This window comes from Candoia aspera, chromosome 4, assembly GCF_035149785.1.
Source record: "Candoia aspera isolate rCanAsp1 chromosome 4, rCanAsp1.hap2, whole genome shotgun sequence".
Taxonomy (NCBI): domain Eukaryota; kingdom Metazoa; phylum Chordata; class Lepidosauria; order Squamata; family Boidae; genus Candoia; species Candoia aspera.
In genome coordinates this window covers 104,095,863-104,115,172 of record NC_086156.1, presented here as the reverse complement: position 1 = coordinate 104,115,172, position 19,310 = coordinate 104,095,863, and the positions used below count along the sequence as shown (strand labels likewise).

At 42.1% G+C, this 19,310-nt stretch overlaps 1 protein-coding gene across 1 annotated transcript; it reads left to right on the top strand.

Annotated features, from left to right (window-relative positions):
- Nucleotides 1-1,052: 1,052 nt before the first annotated feature.
- LOC134496817 (vomeronasal type-2 receptor 26-like) lies at nucleotides 1,053-13,239 on the top strand. Its single transcript, XM_063302530.1, has 5 exons — nucleotides 1,053-1,297; nucleotides 2,331-2,628; nucleotides 7,626-7,853; nucleotides 11,810-11,936; nucleotides 12,338-13,239. Exons 1-5 carry the CDS (start codon nucleotides 1,053-1,055, stop codon nucleotides 13,237-13,239), a joined length of 1,800 nt encoding a protein of 599 aa, XP_063158600.1.
- The last annotated feature ends 6,071 nt before the right edge of the window (nucleotides 13,240-19,310 follow it).

The window sequence follows — 19,310 nt, the reverse complement described above, 5'->3', positions numbered from 1 at the left end:
AATATAAATAAATAAATAAATTCCACTGAATAACAAGGATTGACATATTAGTAGGGAGAGAAATGAACACAAGATTCTCAGTAACATCTCACCTCTGGTTTACCTTTCATTTTGGGTGCCAGGCACTTTTGTGTGGAAAAAGAGGTTGCCTAACCTCCCCTCTGCTTTTTTTATAAGATTTTTTCTTGGAGTCAGCAAAGGGTAAGATTTTTTCTTGGATATGAAATATTCTGTCTGAAAGTTTACTGTCCCTGCTCTCATATCCGAGTGAAGAGAGTTTTGGGGGAAGGGCGTGGAGTCCCCGTGTCCTGGGACTCATACTCTCCAGCTAGAGACATCAGTGAAGATGGAGAAGAAACTGGATTCCTGATGGAAATATTAAGATAAAAAATATGAGGAGTAAAGGGAAATGACTCAGAAGAGAGGAATAACATACAGAGTGCCCTTGACAGAGCGGAAAGCTGGGCTGACACCAACAAATGGCTGACCAGTCGGCATCACAGTGAGGGGTTGGAGTAGATCAGTGGTGCTAACATAACTCTCAAGAACTAAACTTCCTGAGTCTTTTGAGAATATAAGGATGAGGCAAAAAAAAAAAGGATTTGAAGGCAACAAAAAGGAATTTACACTTCCTATAGCACACCGACTATAACCCTTGCACTAGCCACATTCAGATGTCACACAAACATCATTTCTCTAGATCATCAGGGACTAGAGAGTTGGGAGAAGGTTGTTATTTGCTTTATAATTAGCAAAATGTCTGTGTTCCATTTGTGTTTCTTTGGCAGAATCACAGCTGCACAAGGGCTGCTGGGGGAAAAATGGTCAGAAGTGGTACACTGTGAAAAGAGCCCTCACAATTCCCCTTGTGCCACTGAAATCTCCGAGATTAGCAGTAACAGGGAAAGGGTTGCCATTGGGCTGTCTTGACAGTTTATCCTTGTATTTTGACCTGTGTTTTAACCAACTTCATCCTTTTCAGGACACATTCCCTCTAAGGTCTGTTCAAGAAGAAAAGCTCCTTGCCGTGATCATAGCTCTTTCTGTCGACCATGTACATGAGCAGATGGGATGGTGGCTCAAGACTGCTGGCCTTCAAAATGCTTCTGCTCTTCTTCTTCCTTCCAGAGAGGGTCAGTGAGGGTTTGGAATCCATGAGCAGTCAGCTCACCAACGCTCCAGCAAAACGTCCCACCTCCAGAGGGGAAATGATACTTGGGGGATTTGTTTCCATTTTATATATTGATGTAACGTTACAGAGTTTCACCAAAGAGCCAGAGATTTACTTATATGGATCGTAAGTGCATCTTTCTTCTTTGAATTATGTGCATTGCATCGTCAGAGAAAGCTGATAGAATCAAGGCAAGGGGTAGATAATGCAGGTTCAGATCCTGCACCTATCCCTTGGCTGCCACATTCAGCGGAACTAGACATTTTGAACATGGCCCCCAGAGAGGTGCCTTTAAATAAACATCCAGAAAACATAAAACTTGGATCGGCTTCTAAATTAATGGACCATCTTTGAGATTTATCAAACATACATTTAGCATACATTCTCGGAATACTGAATTTCCAAAGCATACTCAAACATTTCTCCTCCACCCATCCCAGGAATGAAAGTCTCATAGAGCTCATTTAAAACAGGGCCATTGGACTCTCCATCTTTTTCCAACAGAAGAAATACTGGGGCTTTCTGCGTTTTCTCTGACTGGAAAGCAGAATTCAGAAATTGAAAGGCAGGATAGTGTAATTATTTACAGGAACCCATTAGGAGCAGTATTTTAAAGGGAATAAAATTCCAAGAGACTCACTTCGGAGAAATTCACTGCAGACACCCCTCATCAAATGGTTTATTAGCTAATTCCAGTAGATGATGAAAATATTTGGAAAAGATTAAAGGATTCAAAATTAGAGTGTGAAGATGTATCTCCATATTGAGTGTTCACATATATTGATTTAAGACTAGCTGGATGTGAATTTTTACACAGTACTAGTACCAGAAGCAGATAAAGAGATGAAAGAGTTCATCTTTCCACAGAAAGAAAGATGGAAGTTGCAAAACATCATACAATGGGTGAACTAAAAGTTTATTTTTTATACGTGAGCATATAATTCACATATATCCCCCCAACGTTGACTTGAAAAGTTGATATGCTGGTGACTGTGGATTTCCTGTTCACATGAAAAGTAAATCTGATTCTTGGTTTACAATCTTTGGAAAATCCAAAATTACTCCCCTCTGCACAAATTGCTGGAATTCCCTACATGATTAAAACTAGTTTGCTTCTGTGGCTGGTATAACGACATGTCCTTGTGCACTCTCCTTTCAGCATGATGCCAAAAAACTACCAGCACATTCTTTCCATGTATTTTGCCGTTCGTGAGATCAACCAGGACCTCCAGCTGTTACCCAACACCACACTAGGATTGGAGGTTTATGAAAACAGTTTCAGTGTCAGGCTGGCCAGTAAGCACCTTCTAGATCTTCTCTTTTTGAAACAAAGGAATCCCATCAACTACAACTGTGTCAGAAGGAGGAGGAGGAACCTCTTGGCTATCATTGGTGGCCTCACCTCCCCAAACTCCATCCACATGGCCCACGTCCTGAATACCTACAAGATTCCACAGGTATGAGCATTTTCCACAGATCAAGATGGAGTTTCAGAAAGAATCTGCACAGAATATGAATTGTGAAAAAGACAGAATGAGAATATACAATGAAGAAACAGGAAAATAATTTCTATTTTGAAAAAATGAATAGGGTCTATCAAAAAAATTCAGGAAAATATATATTGGGTACAAATAATTGGGGCGGGCAATAAAAAGGATTTTATTTGGCAGAGGGGAAAAAAACACCAAATATTGCATACAGGTACATTTGAGGAATAGGCATTTGAAATACACATTGCCATATCTGGAGGTGTATGACAGCATCTCTGACTTTACTATTTTGCCCAAAGAAGTGACATTTTTCCCTTGGTCACTTCACAGGCTAAAATTATCCTTCCTAGATGTAACCTTAAAACTGCCCAATTCCAGGAGGAGTTGTAAGGAAGTGTTAAGACTATCCTGCCCTCCAACAGCTTTTGTGCCATCTTTATAGGAAAAAGTCTCCTAGGGAGTTTTCAGACAAGAAAAACATGGTCATTGCTAAGGAAGGTTGCATCTTTATATTGAGGGAAGTGTATCTGCCCTTCCCCGTTTTATTGTAAACCTCCCTGAAGTGGAGATGGGTGGTGAATACATTTATAAATAAATAAATAAATAAATCTTAATGGTGCAAAAAAGGGTGGGCTGAAAATTATTCATAAATCATTTATTACCAGTCAAAACCTGCATTAGCAGCAGTGATCTAAGAAGATCTCCGCTTGTTGCTAAATTGGAGTTCCCATCGGTTTTCACCAGTACATCCAGTGATCAGGAAGGATGGAACCTGAAGTCCTCACCTTTCCCAGTTGTGAATGGGAGCCCACATTCTCAGGGTCTCATGTTGTGAACATTATGATCTTCTTCCATGTAAATCTTGATGGTATCCCTTGGTTATGTGCAATTCACTCATAATGTTTAAGTAGAATCCAATGTTCTGGGGAGAATGGAAAAGCTTTATGTTCCTCAAGAGAAAAGGATGCACTTGTCAATTTAATTTTCAATGCCTCTTTCTCCTAAAAAGCTCAGTTATGGCTCCTCTGACCCAGTCCTGAGTGATAAAAGGCAGTTCCCTTCCTTCTTCAGCATGGTTCCCAATGAAAACTTACAGTATGAGGGGATTGTTCAGCTACTGAAGCATTTTGGATGGAACTGGATTGGCCTTTTGGTGTCTGAGGATGAGAATGGGGAAACCTTTCTCCAAAATCTCCAGCCAAAGCTCTTCCAGAATGATATTTGCATTGCTTGGATGCAGTTGATCCCACTTCTGATAAATTTGAGATTAAATAAACAGTCTCTTCTTGCGACACTACACGAAATAGGAGATGCCCTCTTAGAGAAGAAAATCAATGTGTTCCTTGTCTCTGGGAGTGCCCAATCCATGGAGGGTCTACAATGGGTTCTACATTCTTCTGAATTTGTTGATATGACCCCAGTAGATCACAGAGTCTGGATCACAACATCCCAGTGGGATTTCACTGTTGTTTTATTCCCAGGGGGGAGTTTCCCAGCACAAACCTTCAATGGGTCCTTATACTTCTCACTCCACACAAATCGGGTGCCAAGATTTCAGGAGTTTCTTGAGAGCCTAAACCCTTTTTCAAATCGCTTTCCTGACATGACTTGGTTCTGGGAGTCTGCATTTCGCTGTTCATTCCGCCCAAATCGCAAAGGAGCAAAACGCTGCACTGGGAGAGAAAAACTGGGGAGTCTCCCCAGCTCTGTGTTTGAAATGACCATGTCTGGAGAGAGCTACAACATCTACAAAGGGATTTACTCTGCAGCACATGCTTTGCAAGCAATGCGTTCAAGAAGAGCAAAGGCAGCTTCCCTGAGGAATCAGGATGGGGCAAATCTTTGGGAGGTTCAGCCATGGCAGGTATGTCATCAGTCACACAAATACACAGATGCTGCCAGAGATCACAACATTTGAGTGCACAGAACTAAAATTGCTGTGGTTGGTCTCCTCAGTCTTTGTTATGGGGCCTCTCCCATTCTTCTTTGGGAAACAACGTATATGTTCCTGCTAAGTAGCCCCACTGCTCTTGCTGCAGGACTATTTATACACTCATGGATAGAGAAAAGGTTTACAGATATGCCATCATACACTTCAGCATCTGCTGCGGTAGTCATGAAGAAAGATGGTGGGCACGTGCTGTGACTGATTGAAGGGGATGTGCTGCTTGAGTAGAAAAGAAAGTGAATGATTTCACAAAATCAAAAGTTGCACCTATTATAAGTTATATATTCTCAGCAAGTTCATCACCCTGCCCGGCTTATGTGGCCTCAGAAATCAGCAGGGTTGGGCCCAGAATATACGTGGAGGAGAGACCATAAAAAAATATTATTTATTAATTTCTTAATCAAATTTATCACCGCCCATCTCCCAAAAGGGACTCTGGGCAGTTTACAATAAAACATAAATAAGAAAAATATAAAACTGTGAAATACTATAATATATAGTGAAATAAATATGATAAAAACGCCACCACTTTCTCAACTACCTTCCCCAATAAGGGGAGGTGGGAGACTGGGCAAAAATTGTCCAGTATAGTAGGGTCCAGCAATGTTTTCTTGAAAAGGGGGCACACCAGCGCTTCTTTAAAGGCTGCTGGGAACACCCCCTCCCTCAAGGATGTATTTATCATCACCTGGACCCAGCCACATGTCACCTCCCGAGCTGCTTTCACCAGCCAGGAGGGGCATGGGTCTAATTGGCATGTGGTAGTCCGAAGGACCCTGTCCACTTCCTCAGGTTCAACAGGATCGAACTGGTCCCAGATAACCTGGTAAGTATGTTCCCTGGGTATCTCTTCTGACTCTGTCTCATGCTCGGAATCCAACTCAGTCCGGATCTAAGCGATCTTATCGTGCAGGTGCCCCGAAAATTACTCAGCACAGCCCTGTAGGTGGATTTCTGACTACCCTTTCCCCAAAAGGGATCGGATAACCTTAAACAGGGCCACTGGGTGGCATTCTGCAGACACAATAAGAGTCGAGAAGTACTGGCACTTTGCGGCTCTAAACGCCACAAGGTAGGCCTTAATCACCGCTCTAGCTTGTGTTCGGTTGGGTTCGGCTTTTGTCTTCCTCCAGTGGCACTCTAGGCATCTCTTAACCCTCTTCAAAACCCGCAGCTCCTCCGTAAACCACGGGGAGTGCCGGGTTTGGGTGGGCAAGTGAGGCTGCACAGGTGCGATCCTGCCCAAGGCTCCGGCCGCCTCCCTATTCCAGGCAGCAGCCAGGGCCTCCGCTGGACCATGCAGGAGAGACTCGGGTATAACCCCCAGCTCCCTCTGAAACCCAGCCGGGTCCATCAGTTCTCAGGGGCAGACCAATTGAATGGGTCCTGCCTCCCTGCAGAAGGGGGTGGCATGAGAGAATCTCAAGGCCACTAGGACATGATCTGACCATGACAAAGGGGAAAGATGTAATTCTCCCCTCAGATCAACTTGCCACTGCTCCGACAAGAAAACTAGGTCCAGGGTGAGGCCACTGTCTTGAGTCAGGTCCTGAATAATCTGAAACAGGCCCATGGCTGCCATGGTAGCCATGAACTCCCAGGCTACTTCCAAGGCCTGCCCCAGGGATGGCAGATTGAAGTCCCCCAATACCATAAGCCTGGGGAATTCCACCGCCAGCCCCGAGACGGCCTCGAGCAGCTCAGGCAGGGAGGTTGCTATGCAGCAGGGAGGCTGGTACAATAGCAACACTCCCGACTGTTTTCAGGAACCCAGCTTGAAAAATAGGGTCTCATACCCGGCCACTTGTGGATCAGGACCCCTGACAGCCACTAGGGATTCTCAGATGACAACAGCCACCTCTCCTCCCCTGCCCTGAGGTCACAGCTGATGCCAGACTCGAAACCCAGCCGGAAATATCTCCAAAAGAGCAACATCTCCTTCCATGCCCAGCCAGGTTTCCGTAATACATGCCAGGTCTGCCCCCTCTTCTGTGATCAAGTCACATATGAGGGGGGCCTTGTTGTTTATTGACCTGGCATTACAAAGAAGCAGCCAAAAGTCAGGACAACCACAAGTCTGCTATCCAGGACCAGGGAACATGCCACAGGTAACAAACACTGGGGGTGTCTTCCTCTATGATGACCCACGCTCTGGCTCCTGTCATATCATCCCTACCCGTCACCACCTCAATCACCTGCCCTGCCCTACAACAAGCAGAATCTTGAGATCCATTAGTCCCCACTCCGGGACTCCTGAGATCACTGGTTAAGGATAGGGACCCCTCAATTCATTCACACAACCACAGTTCAACTCAATCACAGGGCGATGAAGGCCCCCCACCCCAGTGCACCAGCTGATGGTCTCGGCACTAGTAGAGCCCAACCACCACCCACACTCACACACTGTGCCTCCCCTCGGCTATCACCGAAATATCACCTCTTGGTTCGACTAGCAATTTAAAAAAAGTAAGACGAGGCAATAAGAAACCATTTCAGGACTCTTGGAAAGGTACCTACATGATTGTTTAGTCCCCAGAAGATCATCTCAACTGGATGGTGCACTTACCTCTTGATATATAAAATTTCCCCTTCCAATTGGTAGGATGTATTTCCATTGTAACATTCCAGATGCATTATACGCATTATAACAGTCCGGACATATGTCACAAGAAGGATTGGAATGAGGAAGGGAAGCTTCCATGATATCCAAGAATATAAATAATAATTATTGGAGAACGTTAGGAAGCCAGATTCAATAGAAGTTCAACAATGCTGTGATTCAGGAAGAGGGGCTATATAGAGAAGCAGTGTTCCATGTCCCCTTGTGATTACCACCATATATAACAATCTGCTTGCTCCCTCCCACTTCTGGGTGGGATGGCATGTTTCCCCCTGTTCTTTAGTTTTCCAACAACTGCTGTTTTGCCCTGCTTATGTGAGAACCCTATCTTCTACTGAGAATGCTTTCTGATCTTGCTTTCCCATCTCTTCTACTTTTCTTCTCCCTCAAATCCAGCTTCATTACTTTTTGGGAAACACCCATTTTAATAACGGTGCAGGAGATGAAATCATTTTTGATGAGAAGGGGGACTTTGACCCTGGATATGACATCTTCAACATGGTCACATTCCACAACAAATCTTTCCAGAGAATTCAGATTGGAAGGATGGCCTCCAAAGCCCCCGATGGGAAGACGTTCATCATCAGTGAAAGTGCCATTCTGTGGAATCACAAGTTTCAGCTGGTGGGAAATTTGGGGGTTCCTTAATTAGTTCAGATATAAAATTATAATTTTATAATTCATAATTTTGTTGTTGTTTATTCATTCATTCACTTCCGACTCTTCATGACTTCATGGACCAGCCCACTGCAGAGCTTCCAGTCGGTCGTCAACACCCCCAGCTCCCCCAGGGACAAGCCCGTCACCTCTAGGATATCATCTATCCATCTTGCCCTTGCTCGGCCCCTTTTCCTTTTGCCTTCCACTCTCCCTAGCATCAGCACCTTCTCCAGGGTGTCCTGTCTTCTCATGATGTGGCCAAAGTATTTCAATTTTGCCTTTAATATCATTCCCTCAAGTGAGCAGTCTGGCTTTATTGCCTGGAGTATGGACTGGTTGGATCTTCTTGCAGTCCAAGGCACTCTCAGAATTTTCCTCCAACACCACAGTTCCAAAGCATCAATCTTCCTTCTCTCAGCCTTCCTTATGGTCCAGCTCTCGCAGCCATATGTTACTACTGGAAATACCATTGCTTTAATTATGCAGACCTTTGTTGTCAGTGTGATGTCTCTGCTCCTCACTATTTTATCGAGATTTGTCATTGCTCTTCTCCCAAGGATTAAGCGTCTTCTGATTTCCTGACTGCAGTCAGCATCTGCAGGAATCTTTGCACCTAGAAATACAAAGTCTTTCACTGCTTCTATATTTTCTCCCTCTATTTGCCAGTTATCGATCAAGCTGGTTGCCATAATCTTGGTTTTTTTGAGGTTTAGTTGCAAGCCAGCTTTTGCACTTTCTTCTTTCACCTTCATCATAAGGCTCCTCAGTTCCTCTTCACTTTCAGCCATCAAAGTGGTATCATCTGCATATCTGAGATTGTTAATGTTTCTTCTAGCGATTTTAACTCCAGCCTTGGATTCCTCAAGCCCAGCATGTCGCATGATGTGTTCTGCATACAAGTTGAATAGGTAGGGTGAGAGTATACAGCCCTGCCGTACTCCTTGCCCAATCTTAAACCAGTCCGTTGTTCCGTGGTCTGTTCTTACTGTTGCTACTTGGTTGTTATACAGATTCTTCAGGAGGCATACAAGATGACTTGGTATCCCCATACCACTAAGAACCTGCCACAATTTCTTATGGTCCACACAGTCAAAGGCTTTAGAATAGTCAATAAGACAGAAATAGATGTTTTTCTGAAACTCCCTGGCTTTTTCCATTATCCAGCGGATATTGGCAATTTGGTCCCTAGTTCCTATGCCTTTTCTAAACCCAGCTTGTACATCTGGCAATTCTTGCTCCATGAATTGCTGAAGTCTGCCTTGCAGGATCTTGAGCATTACCTTATTGGCATGTGAAATGAGTGCCACTGTTCAATAGTTTGAACATTCTTTAGTGTTTCCCTTTTTTGGTATGGGGATATAAGTTGATTTTTTCCAATCTGATGGCCATTCTTGCATTTTCCAAATTTGCTGGCATATAGCATGCATTACCTCGACAGCATCATCTTTCAAGATTTTGACCAGTTCAGCTGGGATGCCGTCGTCTCCTGCTGCCTTGTTATTAGCAATGCTTCTTAAGGCCCACTCAACCTCACTCTTCAGGATGTCTGGCTCTAGCTCACTGACCACACCGTCAAAGCTATCCCCAATATTGTTATCCTTCCTATACAGATCTTCCGTACATTCTTGCCACCTTTTCTTGATCTCTTCTTCTTCTGTTAGGTCCTTGCCATCTTTGTTTTTGATCATACCCATTTTTGCATGGAATTTACCTCTGATGTTTCTAATTTTCTGGAAGAGGTCTCTCGTCCTTCCTATTCTATTGTCTTCTTCCACTTCCGCGCATTGCTTGTTTAAAAATAATTCCTTATCTCTTCCGGCTAACCTCTGGAATTTTGCATTTAATTGGGCATATCTCCCCCTATCGCTCTTGCCTTTTGCTTTCCTTCTTTCTTGGGCTACTTCTAGTGTCTCAGCAGACAGCCATTTTGCCTTCTTGGTTTTCTCTTTCTTTGGGATGTATTTTGTTGCTGCCTCCTGAACAATGTTGCAAACTTCTGTCCAGAAGGGGACCCTCTCTACTAAGTCCAGTCCCTTAAAACAATTCTTCACCTCCACTGCAGCTCATATCTAGCTGATCTGTGGGTCTTCCCTAATCTTTTTAGTCTGATCCTAAATTTTGCAAGAAGAAGTTCATGATCTGAACTACAGTCAGCTGCAGGTCTTGTTTTTACCGACTGTATAGATGTCCACCACCTTTGGCTGCAAAGGATGTAGTCAATCTGATTTCGGTGTTGTCCATCTGGTGAAGTCCATGTATAAAGGTGTCTCTTAGGTTGTTGGAAGAGAGTGTTTGTTATGCAGACTGAGTTGTCTTGGCAAAATTCTATTAGCCTGTGTCCTGCTTCATTTTGTTCTCCCAGGCCATGCTTACCTGTAATTCCAGGTGTCATCTGACTGCCCACCTTAGCTTTCCAGTCTCCTGTGATGAAAATAACATCTCTTTTAGGCGTGTTGTCCAGTAGATGCTGCAGATCCTCATAGAACTGATCTACTTCAGCTTCTTCAGCATCTGTGGTTAGGGTGTATATTTGGATCACTTTGATGTTAGATGGCTTGCCCTGAATTCGAATTGAGATCATTCTATTGTTTTTTGGATTGTATCCAAGCACTGCTTTGGCCACTTTACTATTAATTTTGAAGGCTACTCCATTTCTTCTGTGGTTCTCTTGTCCACAGTAGTAGATCTGATGGTCATTTTATGTGAAGTGGCCCATTCCAGTCCATTTCAGTTCACTGACGCCTAAAATGTCTATCTTTAATCTTGACATCTCACCAATAACCACATCCAATTTGCCCTGGCTCATAGATCTTACATTCCAGGTTCCAATGGTGTCTTGATCCTTAGAACATCGGATTCGCCGTTCACCACCAGCACCATCAGCTGCTAGCCGTCCTTTCGGCTTTGAGCTAGCTGTGTCATGACGTCTGGGGCTAGTTGAACTCATAATTCATAATATCCTTGGTTAAAGACGTGAAAATCCAAGTAGAGCATAGTCATAATGTCCTGGAGTCTAGTCATTTTGCTGGATGTTTGTGTTTCTCGTCATGAAAATATTTACAAAGAGAATTTGGTTTCCTATCCTGAGTTGCATCCTGGAATGTTTTATGATATAAGGATATTTGTGTGAATCAGTGTTTTAAAATTCCTTAATATGCTACTAACTTTAAGAAGTTGTTATGGAATTTTTAAAAGAAAATTACAGAATAAATGTAAGGAGCAAATCGCTTTTAAAATGTGATGAAACTTCATAGTAAATATCTCCTATGTATAGAGAATATATATGAGTGGGATATTATTTCTCAATTTTTATGGGAAAGAATAAGCAGGCATGTGGAAAAACTGAGTGAAAGTGCTGAGGCTGGACAAAACAGCACAATAATTTTTTTCAAGTGAATATTTCCCTCTTTCTCACAAAACGGAAAACTTATTTGAGAATTTTCTCTCATTTTTAAAATCTACAATATTATTTCCTTGTATAGTTTCCCCCATTTAAATTTCTTCTTAGCTTTCTTGTGGATGCAAAATTATGTCTTCTGCAACAAAGGAAGTAAAATGAGCACACTTTCTGAAAAGAAACAAGGGTTGCTACTGGTGGATGCGCTCTATGTGGCTATGACACAAAGAAACTACACATATACTCCAAATAGCAGAGGCTACCATGCTATCGCCTTTTGTGGTTGTACAATACCAAATAAGTAGGACATGGTATCATGCAATACAGGATGGTTGCTAGAAAGGTAGAACACTTCCAACGACTATTTATATCATGGGATGTCTTGTGCTCAAAAGGGGTTGCACCCTCCTTCAATTTCGCAAACCAGTTCCCTTTCTAATTTCACTGTTTCCAAATGAAGCGGAGAATATCCAGATGTGGTTGGTGAATGCTACCCATAAACCTTACTGTTGATCATTTTCAGGTACCTCCTCTTGCCAGATGTGTGCAGAGATGCCGCCAGGGGTACAGCAAGGCTGTTCAGGAAGGGAAACAAGCTTGTTGCTACAATTGTACCAAATGCCCCGAAGGAAGAATTTCAGCTGAAATTGGCAAGTGGAAGACAAAAGAAAGAAAAGAATTATAAAGGAGGAACATCCAGAATTTTCAAGTGCATTCTTATTTCATTTTTTCCAATTTTGCTATAGTACCTAGTGAAATATTAAACTTCAGGAACATTTGTTAGCTTACATTCTGTATAAATTGATCTCCTTCACCATGTTGAGAGATGCAGTTCTTTTAAGAAAGAAACAGTGGAAAGTAGCATGGAAACACAGAAATTGAACTTTTGCATTCATGATAGCACAGAATCTTTTGCGAAAGGTTGAGAAAGGATAATTGTGTGAGTGGACTGGGGAGGAGGAATGGCATCACCAGGAGTGTTTTCTCTAAGTTAGTTGTGTACAATGTTCTGCATGTTTGGAAATGACAAGGCCTTCTTCATGTATTTCAGATGCAGACCAATGTGGGAGATGCCCAGAAGACCACTATTCAAATGCAGAAAAAGACCAGTGCCTTCCCAAACATTTCAGCTATTTATCCTATGGTGAACCCTTGGGAGTCGCTCTGACTTCCTTGATTCTTTTCTTTTCGGCAACCCCCATTTTAGTGGCAGTGATCTTCCTTCTGCACTGGGACACCCCCATTGTCAAAGCCAACAACAGGAACATCACTTGCATCCTTCTCTTTTCTCTCCTCCTCTGCTTTCTGTGCTCCCTGCTCTTTATTGGCTGGCCTGGGGAAGTGACCTGCTTTCTCAGGCAAACTCTGTTTGGCACCATTTTCTCCATCTCAGTTTCCTGTGTCTTGGCCAAAACCATCATGGTAGTTCTGGCCTTCTTGGCCACCAAGCCAGGCAACCGGATGAGGAAGTGGCTAGGGAGAAGACTGGCAGCATCTGTCATTGTCCTCTGCTCCTTTATCCAAGCTGTTATCTGTGCAGCATGGTTGATCACCTCTACTCCCTTCCCAGAGTTGGACATGCATTCCCTGACTGATGAGATCATTGTGCAATGTAACGAAGGCTCAGATTCCATGTTCTATGTTGTCCTGGGCTATTTGGGGCTGCTGGCCAGCATCAGTTTCACTGTGGCTTTCTTTGCAAGAAAATTGCCAGATACTTTTAATGAAGCCAAGCTGATCACTTTCAGCATGCTTGTGTTTTGCAGCGTTTGGCTCTCCTTCATCCCAGCCTATCTGAGCACCAAAGGAAAACACATGGTGGCTGTGGAGATCTTCTCCATCTTGGCCTCTACTGCAGGTCTCCTGGGCTGCGTCTTTCTCCCCAAGTGCTACATCATGTTGTTGAGCCCACATCTAAACACAAAAGGACATTTGACCAGGAGGATAGTTTAATGACTACTCACAACATTCTATTTTCTGCATATTTCAGTGACTAGAAACATCTTTAGGGGAGAGCCCAAAAGTTCTAGATGGCTGCCATGGCAAAGCAACTGAAGTCTGTCCTTTTTTTCATGTTCTGGATGTATTTTTCATGGAGTAAAGGAGAAGGGTTTTGATAGCTCAGTATCCACTCTTTGTTTGACACTTTAAAAGCCCACCCCTCTCCATAGCCGCTGCTGGTGATTAAACCTCTTTTATTCTATGTTTTCTCTTCTTATTGCTGAAGTACATCTTTTATTCTAACTTCTTCTCCTGGTTTGATTGATATATACACTCTTGGTGATAACACTTCATAGTTATTCAGAAAAGGTCTTACTGATTCTTTATTTTCTAACATCCGAACTGTCGCACACATTTATACTGGCATGGTTTTATCATCCAACCCATCTGAGCGTGTCATCATGAGAAAACAAACGAGGCTTGCACAGACACACTTACATGAGTCAGTTATAACTTGGACAAGAGACAACTGAATTTTAGCTTTGATCTTGAGCCATAGTTAATGCCTCGTCCCCGCTCCTGCTCCCCACACACAGCCCAGGCTACCCTTTCCCATGTGCTTGATCAGCACAGCCTGGCTGAAGATGCTACTAGTTTTTATTCAGGCTATTTGAGTTTTTACCTGGGCAGAATTTGCCAGGTTTCTAACTCAATGCAGAAATGGCTGGATTGTAATCAGGGAAGGAAGGGTTTTTTCAGGGATGCAGCCCCCATTAGGACATTGTCTCCCGAAGAAGACCTCTCTATCTGGACTCCAAATATTGTTTTTCCTCTGTTGTTATTGCTTTAGGTCTTCTTCTAATCCTTGTTGGGAATGCTTCTATTTTGTTTCAGTAGCTGTGACTCACAAAGAGATGGTAGCTGTGAGCCACAAAAAGATGAGTCTAGAAGATAAATAAATAATTACTGACTAAATGTTATCTTACTACCATGACAGAGAAAAAGCTAATCATAAATCTCTCATCCATGAAAGGCTTTGCCTTGCTTTGAATGTCATTCAACCTTGAGTCAGGTGCTCCTCAACCCTGCCTAATATGACATGCTTCCATGGGTCTCTTCTGAGAATGTGCTCCTGCTGGCCTTCTCGGCATAATCAATGCTTTATTGGTTTTAGTTTTGGTGTAACTGGAGGATCCAGATTAAGTCCTCATATAAGAACAAGAGGAGCCCACCCCTGTCTCCCATTACATCTCCCCTACCCATTGCTACAGTGATATCCTGGCCCATCCCCAAACCTACAGCCAAAACCGCAGAGAAAGGATGGGGGAATGTGTGCAGAAGATACAAGTACTATCCATCATCATTCTCTGTTTGTGCATTCAAACTGGCTTCAATGAAGTCTGGCTGGCCACCTCCTACCTTTCAACAGAGATTGACATGTATTGCACTAAGGGCCATATAAGAGTGCAGTAAAGGATCAAATGTCCTGCTTTACATTGTCCTGGCCTACATGGTGACCATGAACTTCTGTGTGGCTGTTTTTACCAGCAAGTGTCCAACTGAATGAAGCCAAGATGATCTCCCTGAACATGTTGTTCTTTTGCAAGATTCCAGCATCCTTTATCCCAAATTAACTAACCACCAAGGGGAAACATTTGACAGTCATGGAGTTATTTTCTGTTTGGCCTCTGCTGCTGGCTTACTGGGCTTCCTTTTGCTTACTAAGTTCCACATAACAAATCAACCTACGGGGGGGGGGGGGGGGGGGAGGGGGAGAGAAGGCTGTTAGCTGGCTCTTAATGTCTTATCTTAAATCTCCAACCAGTTAGTTCCTGTTTATAATTCCACTGAATAACAAGGATTGACATATTATTAGGGAGGGAAATGAACACAAGATTCTCAGTAACATCTCACCTCTGGTTTATCATTTATTTTGAGTGCCAGGCGCTTTTGTATAGAAAAAGAGTTGCCTAACCTTCCCTCTCCTTTTTTTTATAAGAATGTTGGCATGCAAAGGGTAAGATTTTTTCTTGGATATGAAATATGATGTCTGAAAGTTTACTGTCCCCGCTCTCATATCCGAGTGAAGAGAGTTTTTGGGGAAGGGCGTTGAGTCCCCCTGTCCTGGGACTGATACTCTCCAGCCTCTGACATCAGTGAAGATGGAGAAGAAACCGGATTCCTGATGGGAATATTAAGATAAAAAAAATATGAGGAGTAATGGGAAATGACTCAGAAGAGAGGAATAACATACAGAGTGCCCTTGACAGAGCAGAAAGCTGGGCTGACACCAACAAATGGCTGACCAGTCGGCATCGCAGTGAGGGGTTGGAGTCGATCAGTGGTGCTAACCTAATTCTCAAGAGCTAAACTTCCTGAGTCTTTTGCGAATATAAGGATGAGGCAAGAAAATGTAGGATTGCAAGGCAAGTAGTATAGTACACTTACTATAACCCTTGCACTAGCCACATTCATATGTCATACAAACATTGTTTCTCTAGATCATCAGGGACTAGAGGAATTTGGGGGAGGTTGTTATTTGCCTTATAATTAACAGAATGACGATATTCCATTTGTGTTTCTTTGGCAGGATCAGAGCTGCACAAGGGCTGCCGGGGGAAAAAGGTCAGAATTGCTACACTTTGAAAGGAGCCTTCACAATTCCCCTTGTGCCACTGAAATCTCTGAGATTAGCGGTAACAGCGAAAAGGGTTGTCATTGGAATGTCTTGACAGTTTATCCTTGTATTTTGACCTGTGTTTTAACCAACTTCCTCCTTTTCAGGGCACATTCCCTCTAAGGTCTGTTCAAGAAGAAAAGGTCCTTGCCGTGATCATAGCTCTTTCTGTCAACCCTGTACATGAGCAGATGGGATGGTGGCTCAAGACTGCTGGCCTTCAAAATGCTTCTGCTCTTCTTCTTCCTTCCAGAGAGGGTCAGTGAGAGTTTAGAATCCATCTGCATCCAGCCCTCAGAAGCTCCAGCAAAACTTGCCACCTCCAGAGGGGAAATGATACTTGGGGGATTTGTTTCCCTTCTAAATATTGACGGAACCTTACAGAGTTTCACCAAAGAGCCAGAGTTTTACTTATTTGGAAAGTAAGTGCATCTTTCTTCATTGAATTATCTGCATTGCATCTTCAGAGAAAGCTGATAGAATCAAGACAAGGGGTAGATAATGCAGGTTCAGATCCTGCACCTATCCCTTGGCTGCCACATTCAGTGAAACTAGACATTTTGAACATGGCTCCCAGAGAGGTCCCTTTAAGTAATCATCCAAAAACAGAACTTGATTATGTTTGCTCATAATTTAAGGGACCATTTTTGAGATCTATCAATCCTGAAGATTGCATTTACCACAAACCATCATAAAACTGAATTTCCAGAACACACTGAAAGCCTGTTCTTCCATCCAACCCCAGAAGGATTTTGCCATAGACCATTTTTAAAACAGCATCATTTAACTCTCCATTGTTTTCCAAATAGCAAATACTGGGGACTTTCATAGCATTTATCTGATCGGGATCCAAATTCTAAATTTTATATAAAAGCTAGTATAATTCTTTCCAGTAAGCCATTAAAAGCAGAAGTTTAAAGGGAATATCATTCCCAGTGGTTCCATTCTGAGACATTTCAGTTCCGATCATCCTCACCAAATTGTTTATTAGCAGATGCCAATGAATAAAGACATTATTTGGAAAATATTAAAAGATTTGAAAGTACAGGGTGAAGATTTACTATATCTCCATATTGAGTGTTAACAAATGTTGATTTAAGTGTATAGTTGGACATAAACTTTTACAGCTGTACCAGAAGGAACTAAATCAGTGACCCATTTCATACTGTGTTCTAGGGAAGGATGTTCCACAAGAATCAAGACAGCTGATAAAAGTCAACAAAAGGCTAAAGTAAAAGCTTATATGCTGGTGAACAGGGAGTTTCAAACACAGATCCACCATCTGTCAGGAGAAATAAAACTAACTTTTAAAGAAGATGGAGCACTATAGCATTTGTCAGGAAAAGGACTTCTAACAACCTTCTCCATAGTTCTTGCCTATATTTCTAAGCCTTGCTGAAATTCTCCTCCAAAATAATTTTAATACTTGTAACATCATTACTTCGATTAATTCTACTTAAATGGTTAAGAGAAATTCCATTCATTTCCCTACATCTGTTCTAACACAGAGGAAGGCTGTCCCAACTTGGTTTTGCAGAGCAACAAAGCCATTGCTTTTCACATCTGTCAAGAGTCCAATAGGTAGAACTTTACAACTGGTAGAGTTCTACTACACACTTGCAATGGAAAAGGCACATGATGAAATGACTGCCTATTTCAGCAGAAAGAATCCTTGCTAGCTCACAAAGAATTGAAATGCACGGCACCTATCCTACTGTTAAAATCGCCACAGCTTCTCAGCTGGTCAGCAAAACGTGCTAAGCAGAAAGTCTCTTTGAGTGAAATCCAAAATTTCTCTCCTCTGCTCCAACTGCAGAAATTACCTACTGTACATTGTTTACCACTGGTTTGCTTCTTTTTCTGGTATACTGATATGCGCTTGTGCACGCTTCTTTCAGCACTATACCAAAAAACTGCCAGCACATTCCTTCCATGTATTTTGCCGTTCATGAGATCAACAAGGACATCAAGCTGTTCCCCAACATTACACTAGAACTGGAGGTTTCAGTTTCAGTGTCAGGCTGGCCAGCAAGCACCTTCTAGATCTTCTCTTTTCAAAGCAAGGGAATCCCTTAAACTACAACTGTGTCAGAATGAGGAAAAGGAAGTTCTTGGCTATCATTGGTGACCTCACTTCCCAAAACTCCATCCACATGGCCCACATTTTGAAGACCTACAAGATTCCACAGGTATGAGAATACATTTTTCATGGATTTTCGTGCAGTTTTAGAAATTACCAGTCCCCTCTGAACTTGCAATGTTTTGAACTCCATTTCTTTTTATTGTGAATATATTAATTGAGTGTTTCATTAATTATTTCTTCAAACAAAATCAAATGTACTTCATAATGATACGGGTTCTCTCTGGCAGGAGAGGGATGGGGGCAGTGCATCCTTCCTTGCTCTCCTTGACCTCTCAGCAGCTTTTGATACCATCGACCATTAACTGAGTGTGTTATTAATAATTTCTTCAAACAAAATTAAATGTACTTCCTAATAAGCACTGACATTTACATAAAGCAGAGTATATGTCATCACATGGCCTTCTGATATTTTCGATATCCAATCCAGGAATCCTAATTAGGATTGTCATAGGCAAGAAACTGTGTAGCAGCTGAAAATACCTCAAGGGCTCCTCACTGTGCAGAAGAAAAACACTGAAAGAGAAAATATAATGAAATACATTAATATAAAATGTAATATATATTTATATATATTTAGAATACATATAAAATATATTTATATAAATTATAATGAAAGAGAAATATAATGAAAGAAAATATAATCTCATGGTGTAGAAGAAAAACACTGAAAGAAAAAATATTATGTTGTGGAAAATAATTGTGATCAGAAAAAAATGGAGATGGTCTGTGAAAAATATTCAGGAAAATGTATCTTGGACAAAGATGAATTTGAGAAGGGCAAGTTAAAAGTATTTTATTTCTCAGAGAAAAAATAAATGCCAAGTTTTACATCCAGGTTCTTCTCTGCAGCACACATTCTATATACACGGTGCCATGTCTAGAGTTATATGATAGTCCTCTTAGACTCATATGGGAGTTTACATTTATCTTTGATGTAATCCTACCACTGGCTATTTCCAGAATGAGTGGTAAGGAGGCCTAAAGTATATCCTGGCCTCAGATATTAATGTGCAGCCTTTATAGAACCAAATCTGTGGGTTTTCTTACAAGAAATAAATGAGTTTTCATGTTTCTCTATTGTGAATGTATATCTTAAATGTGCAAGCAAGGGTGGGGTGAAAACTACTCAGAACTCATTTATTACAGAGCAAAATGTTCATAAGCAACAGTGGTCAAAGAAGACCTTCACTTTTTGCTAACTTTGAGTTCCCATCAGCATTCCTTTGTACATCCATGATCAGGAATGATGGAAACTGGATTTCT